We start from the raw sequence: 7,705 nt of genomic DNA, 5'->3' as shown, positions 1-7,705 counted from the left end.
TTCCCTCTACTTTCCAAGTGTGCACTTGTTGTTTTCCTAACAAATGTAAGCTGACAATCCTATTAACCCTCAGCAGTTTAGCTTGAGCATTAGGTCACACGTTTCACCGTTTGAGTTTGAAACTATTATTCTAAAAAACAGTAATTATTTAGTAACACTAATATTTTTTGAATAAGTTTGACCAGATTTGACCAAAATTCAAAAAAATGAAATAATTATTTAGTAACACTAATATTCTTGAATAATTATGTAGTAACATTAATAATTCTTGAATAAGTAGTTTGACCATTGTTTGACCAGATTTAACCAAAAAAACTGAAATTTGAGCATATCTTTTTTTCCTTTTGGAATTTGAGAATTCTAAAAAATTACAAACAGGCCGTAGGCCGTCAAAATCGTATGCGAATTTTCGTGCTGAAGTTTTTGATATATTATACGTTTTTTTCTGACATCGTATGCAAAAGTTATAGCTGTTTTACATTCTCCCTACACTTTTTGCAAAACATGTCCAAATTGAAGTTTTCAAATTTTCCTAACTAGTAGATGTAGTAATATAACTACCTCTCGAAGGATTTTATTGTTTGAAGTTTTTATCATTTTCTTTTGATTTTTTCAAAACTGAAATGGCGATAGGGGGGGGGGGTAGAGTTTGAAAATTGCCCCATAGTCCCGGTTTGTGTCTCCAACCGGGACTATAGGTCAGACCCCTTTAGTCCCGGTTCATGGCACGAACCGGTACTAAAGGTTAGCCCTTTAGTACCGGTTTGTGCCACGAACCGGTACTAAAGGTGATCGTGGGGCCCCGGCCTGACGCCAGCCTACCACCACCCCTTTAGTACCGGCACGAACCGGTACTAAAGGTTCAACACGAACCGGCATTAATGCATAGCCGTTCGAACCGGCACTAATGGTACCATTAGTACCGGACCAAAATCAAACCGGGACTAATGTGTCTCACATTAGGTCCTTTTTCTACTAGTGCATTGTGACGGAAATTTTAGACTCGATATGGTTGCGCGAGATGCCAATGGCCAGGGGTGAAGATTTGTTGTTGAAAACTCTCGCGTTGAGCTCCTTACAATGTTGTCAGGTTACAAACACGAGAATAGTTGAGCTCCTTGCAATGTTCCCAGGTTACAAACACGAGAAAGTTTGAATGTAGTTTATAACAACTATAACAGATCTCAATGACATTTTATCATTTTAGTGAAAAGGTTGCTCGAAACACAATGATCCTGTTTGGAGAAAAATATATACTCGATTTCGAACATTGGGTGGTTGCAAATTTACAGTGTCAGCAACCAACAAAGGCTTGCTGGTCCCTCTTCTTCCAAACGTTTGGTAATCCTTGTCAAGTTGTCATATCATTTTCTCTTCCTTGCTAGGGCCAAACGTAAGCGCCAGGCCAAACTGTGCAAGTTGACCCCCTTCAAATTTTCCCAACACATTTGATCCCAAGTTGACCTCACTACCTACAAATCTGAAGAGCTACTTACATCTTCACAGCCCCGAACAAACCACTAGGACCACACACGAGGGTCGAGAGTACGTACAACCACCACGTACGCACGCGGGCAAGGGCATGTGGAGATCTTCACTTGCTCCATCATGGCAAATTTGACAAATTTGACCTATAGACGAAATCAAATCACAGAATAAACTATCCGTGAAACTATTTCACGCGGCTGACCTTTTTGTGTGACGCCCGACACGAAGGCGCCACACTACACTGTGCAACGCCTCACAGATAGGCGCTACACGGCCAGCGTCGCACCCGTGTGATCAGAAAATTACTAAGTCAGTGTGCAGCCTAGCTCCTAGGCGTTGCCTAGTGCAGCGCCTAGCTCCCAGGCGTTGCACTAGTGCGGCGCATGAGAGTTAGGCGCCACTGGTCAGCCGCGTGAAATAGTTTCACGGACAGTTCATTCTGTGATTTGATTTTGTCTATAGGTTAAATTTGTCAAATTTGCCCTCCATCATCGAAATAAAGGAGAAAAAAAGAGAGAAGAAAGAACAATGAACAAATGGGTCTCATGGCCCTCGTGCTCAGAACCATCTCAGAACACATTTTGCACGTGTGATGTTTGAGGCCAGGCGCTCCTGCTTCCGGGAAACGGGGCCTCGCTGTCAGGCAGCTGATTCCTCTCTACTTCCTGGAGAGCCTCCTCCACTGCATTTTCTACCTCGCAGGCCGCAATCTGTGAATAGGACACGTGAGGAAAGCGGCGTGGTTAGTTAAGAGTGTACAAGTGGCTTACTTATATATAACATCAGACTGATCAATCATGCATTGAACCTTGAGTAAATGTTAAGCTTGACACTGCATTATTCAGATTGGGGATCCGTTGACTTGCTTCATTTGGTGATTACTACTGAAAGTGGGCATGATTAATTCTTCGATTCTTGCGGGAAAACAATTAACCTAACAGTAGCTGCAGAATTTATTTAGTTTGACAGTAACAGCGGATGCGGATTAATTCGACAAGGATTGGCCCTGCAGATTTTATAACATGTGCCCGGGCAAAGGATATGTTCAATTCAAATGATGTCTTCAGCAGAAGTCACAGGTTTTCTAGCACAACTTTGACACAATTCCTCAGCGATAGTCAAATTTTGTGATTTGCCTTGTTCACAATTTACCTTTTACTTTATTGGTATTTGTATTGTATTGGAAAAGACCGAGTTTCGAGCTTGGATGAAAAGTTTAAAACGGTCGAGTGAAATATATAGTATATTAGTATGTCCTTTCAGAAATTATTTAGTGTACTTTGATGGTAACATGGCTTAACAAAAATTATCACCACCAAGATGTTTTGTATAGATTTCAAGAAAACACTAAGGACTAAAATCATATCGCGGTCATTTCATTTCTTGAATCAATTTTACAATCCTCATCGTTATCGTATCGATGATGCAGTCCCTATCCAACAGTCTAGTGATGACTAGTAATGTATATCCATGATGTAGTAGTGTACTAAAACAACACGGAAATTCCAAAAAAATCTTGTAGGTGACTCAACTGTTGTGTATTTTCTAACCTAGTTTAGTCCGGCTTATTATTGTCAACAAAGCAGGTAGGAGGACTAAGGTAAGAAAAATGAAGCTAGCTCACCGTGGTTTCGACATTCATCTCCGTCGTCAACCGCTGGCCGGACAAGGTGGAGTGGATCCCCCTGGTCTTGACATTCATGCTCTTGAGGCGCCTGAGGGCCCCGATCATGGAGTCGACGGAGGACGAGGGCTCGTCGACCTCGAACTGCACCTTGACGCACTGCTGCTGCGCGTCGTGCCCCAGGATCTTGGCCTTGAGCTCGTCGTTCCTCCTCTGGAGCTGCTCCTTGGCGACCTTGAGCTCGTGGATGTAGACGGCCGCGGACTGCACGATCGAGTTCTTGTCCTGCTGCAATGGCATCACTCGTTCACTCAGCACATGGCATTCGAGCACCAGCGAAATGGAATGTGGGACAGCGGGCGCGGACGGTCGAAGTAATACCTTGGAGCGGGAGGAGACCATGGCGTAGAGGTCGGCGTAGCTCTGGCTGAGCTTCTCGCGGCGCTGGCGCTCGCGCATCATGTGCCGGAACCCGCGGCTGCTCTCGACGGCGCCGGCCGCCTGCTGCTGCTGCTGCTGGTGCTGTTGCTGCGGTCTCTCTTCCTCCTCGGTGACCGGCACCATCCTGCCCAGCACGCCCATCATCCTCCGGTGGATGTTGATCCCGTTCCCCGTCCCTCCCCGCGCCGTCCCCGGAAGCTCCAGCCCGACGCCGCGGTACTCCCGGAACGCGCTCTGGCTCGCCACCTCAGGCAGCGGCTCCGACAGCGACGCAATGAGGTCGGCGAAGGGCAGGTCCGGCGAGCCGGGGACGCCGCAGCCGGCGAAGAAGTGGGCGTCGTCGTGGAAGTAGTAGGAGTCCATCTGCATTTGCGTCGATCTCGCCGGCCGGCCTCCTTCGCTCCTCCGCTCTGCGTCGACGAGTTGCTGCTGGGTGCTGTGTGCTTTGCTTGGTGAAGGTGAAGAAGTGTTTGCCGGGAAAATGTCCGGACGCGGTTATATAGCCGCGGCGGGGGAGGAGGAGGGGGGAATGGGGCCCAGGTGGCGGATTTGGGTCACGTGGTCAAATGGACCCGTACGGTCTGAGAGAGGCGGAGAGAGCTAAAAGAGGCGAGACGGTCAAAGCCGGGGCGAATATATTTTTCCCATTTATTGCGAGCTCGGCCCGGAATGAGCACGAGGTAGTGATGGGCCTACTCACGGCAACGCGGTACGCGATTGGGGCGATGGCGTCGCACACGTAGGCAGAGGCAGCCGCAGAAGGTTCCACGCGGGAGCCCGGCTGACAAGTGTGCGCAACTCGCTCTCGCGGCCGCCGGGACGTCCACTTCGTTCCTTGGCATGCCGATTTATCCGAACTTCTTTTTTTCACAGCGAGCGTCCGTCTTAACTTCTCCCGTCCCAAACAGCACCGCGTTTTATTTCCTTTTTCTTTAGCAAAAGTAGCTCTCTTTTTTTTAGAAACAAACGTATAAACCTATGTTGACCTCTATAATTTCGTGAAATTTATACTCACTGGGTGTTTGGCTTTGGCTTTCCTTGCGTATAAGCCAGTGCCTAACCAAAAAATCAAGATTTTCGCCGTTCTTGAACTTTCTTACACTGAATATAAATTGAAAGCGCCGCCCATGGGTTTTAAAACTTCCTTCGCCCATCCTACCCCTCAGGAGTTCGAGATTTTTTTGGGCAAAACTGCTACCATCCCATATAACAACACTGGACCGATTTCCGGTTCATGAACAATGTTGCGCTATGATTATCTCATAACTTACCATATAAAATTAGATACAAAAGTGGGCAATAAGGGCTAAGCAAATACTACTAAAATAGCCAAAAGAGGATTGAGCAAACGAGGTTATTGTAGTCCAACACATCCTTAATTAATCTCTCTATGAAGCAAGCAGCTTCACTTCATTAATTGAAACACCAATTATGTCGCAAGCTTGGGTTGGTTCGACGGGCACACATACATCAACAATTTTGACATGTATTTATTATGCTCAAAGTGTTAAAATATCTTTATTTTAGTATCCAAAAATTAGAGCAGCATTTTTTCAAGTCTATTTTCGCAGTGGCATTTTTCGATTTTGAGGTGTTATCAAATTAACCCTTATTTTTTTATCTCATGGATGGGGCTAGGTCTATGCATGGACCGCCCAGTCGGACTGCCCTAGCAAGAAAGTCGGGTGGTCACGCCAGGCTCTCGCTTAGTATTCTAGTCGAAGCTTGGCCCGAAAGCCTGATAAAAAGCCCCAAATACCCAAAAACTAGGAGTTAACAGATATATAGGGGTAATAATGTATTCATATATCCCAAAAAATGATTAAATGACATTTCTAAATAGAAAGAATGCTATTATTTGTTATTTATTTGTGGCTAGGCTAGGCTCGGGCTTGGGATTAGGGCCAGCAAGAATGCAATCTAGAAGGATGATTTATATATTTAAAATTTTATGTATAATTTAGGACATTCTGGAAAAAAATAGCAGGATTCCAAGTTAAACAGAGGTATTTGGAGCTTAAGCATCCATGAGGACAGTTCATGATAATAAATACAAAACATATGCTAGAAAGGATATGTGCCAAAAACAATATTATTCTCATACCATAACTAGTCATCTGACATATATTATTATATATGCAGGCTGAAGACATGCATCTAGAATCAAAGATTTCTCCGAGGTGGGAAACCAAAGAGAGGAAAATTTCAATGACGAGTAGATTGAATTGAACAGGAGAAGCGTTGCCAGTGTGAACCAGAAGCAGAGCCACGTAGCCAGCGACCGGGGAAACATGCTGTCCACGGTGAAACGCTTGAACGGCAAACGACGAGTAGAGACTTCTTTTCAGGCAGACGAGTACGGACCTGGCCTGGACCGTAGTCTTCTAGCGACACTTGGACACGCTTTCGCTGAAGTTTCAGTTGCTCGATCGGCGAGTTGTTGGTGCTAGTGTCAGCAAGTGTGTTGAATATGACAACGTGTTATTTTAAGTCGATGTTGTAGTGGTACTATTGGGATCTCTCGTTTGATTAACATATCTATCGCTTTGTGGCATGTGTGCATCGACGGCGACGGTGTTGTTCTCTGTTCAAGGTCCAACGATGGTCATGGCGAGGTCGTGGCCGAATACATGGAATCATGTGTAGTCCACCTTCCACGTGTTTCCTGTGATTGCCTCCTCCTGTTCATATTGAAAAGGTTCTTGATGGGCTTCCAATCATTTTCTACACCTCTGGTTTCAGTATTCTACTGGCCACTTAAAGCAAATGAGCTGGTGGAGGATCTATAACAGGACCCTCACTCTCGAACGTGCGGATAACCCGGTCATTGCCCGGACCCAAAAACGCCATCCAATCGGATCTCTGAAAGCCGGCCCAAATATCCGGATTGTTCAGCATCCCTCAAATCCAGCCCATATGTGGTAGGAATATGGGACGCCGAAACCCCGAATTCGCTCAAAATTGTCCATGAAATTGACCGCACTGCTCCCGCGTTCTTTCTCAATTTCCCTTGTCTGAGCCATCGCCCTCCCCCCACCCTTGCTCCCCGTCTGCGTCGTCCTCGTTAGTTGTCTGACCTCGACACCAAGGACCCTGTCTCCACCGCCGCCATGGACGATAGCTCGGCGAAGTCTGTGACGGTCCCGACCGTCGTCGCTTGCAAGGCAGAGGACATCGCCCAGAGGGAGCGGCACTCCTGGCAGCGCGTCTGAGAAGCTACGAAGAAGGAAGTTGCTGAGAAAGAGGTCGTAGACATGGACTTGGGCGCGTCTGGTCTTGCGGCTGCCTCCGCGTCATCCTACCTACCTGCAAGAGGGAACATGTTGTCGAGCGTTCTTGACTCCGTTCCAACATCCGAATGCTCGCTGCAACTCCAAAGGCAGCGGATAAAGCCGGCATCGGGCATGCCCACGTGTTGTTCGATGAAGTAGCCGACCAAGACACGGTACAATTTGCCCCATATGCCATTTGTATTGCTTGCTTCGTTTGTTGCACATACCATCGGATCAATTTAGGAATGGTGGTTTTATTGTGATGCATATTTTTTATGAACATGATAAATGATGGTCAAGAGCCTATGCAATATGGCTTGGTTGGTACCAATTACTTGATGTTGCGCAAATACCGCGCACTAAAATAAGAAGGTAGCAAAGGCAAGAGGCTCGGCATTCACAAGCCATGAAGATGTATGGTGTGAATCTTGGTTGGCCACAAGCATGGATCCAATTTGTTCAACCAAACCAAGGGCAAGCCATTCACTTTGCCCTGTTGTTGGTTGAAACTGAATGGGAAACCTAAGTCACAACTCGCCATTAAGCTCAACAATGGCTCAAGCTCCCAACAATCTATTGGGTTGGTTGACGACGATGAGCAAAGTGGGGGAGCGGACGGAAAAGCGACCGTGCCAAAGAAGAATTGGCAGGTGCTGGGAAACAAGTGGGAGAAGGAGAGGGCCGCGCGTGACTGTGCGGCAATCAAAATGTCTGTGACGGGCATTTTTTACGCCCAAGAGGAGCAGAAGGGGGGAGATACAAGCTCTTCTTGGATGTTCAAAGGGAGAAGATGTTGTTCGACCGGGAGAGGGTGAAAGAGAAGTTGAGCATTGAGAGGGAGAAGATAGATTTGGAGAAGCAAGAGAAATATGCAAAATGG

General features: G+C 46.5%; 1 protein-coding gene across 1 annotated transcript; it reads right to left on the bottom strand.

Moving 5' to 3' along the window:
- Positions 1-1,238: 1,238 nt before the first annotated feature.
- Positions 1,239-3,625, bottom strand: LOC123122775 (transcription factor BHLH148; the record flags this gene model as incomplete). The annotated part of the gene is given in 3 exon segments (XM_044543115.1): positions 1,239-2,198; positions 3,113-3,400; positions 3,494-3,625. Coding segments are annotated over 3 exon segments (561 nt in total), but the record flags the coding sequence as incomplete, so codon positions are not given.
- Between the last annotated feature and the right edge of the window lie 4,080 nt (positions 3,626-7,705).

The sequence above is a fragment of the Triticum aestivum genome, chromosome 5D (assembly GCF_018294505.1).
Source record: "Triticum aestivum cultivar Chinese Spring chromosome 5D, IWGSC CS RefSeq v2.1, whole genome shotgun sequence".
Classification (NCBI taxonomy): Eukaryota; Viridiplantae; Streptophyta; class Magnoliopsida; order Poales; family Poaceae; genus Triticum; species Triticum aestivum.
Note: the sequence above shows the minus strand (reverse complement) of the source record. Positions and strands in the feature narration are given on the sequence as shown.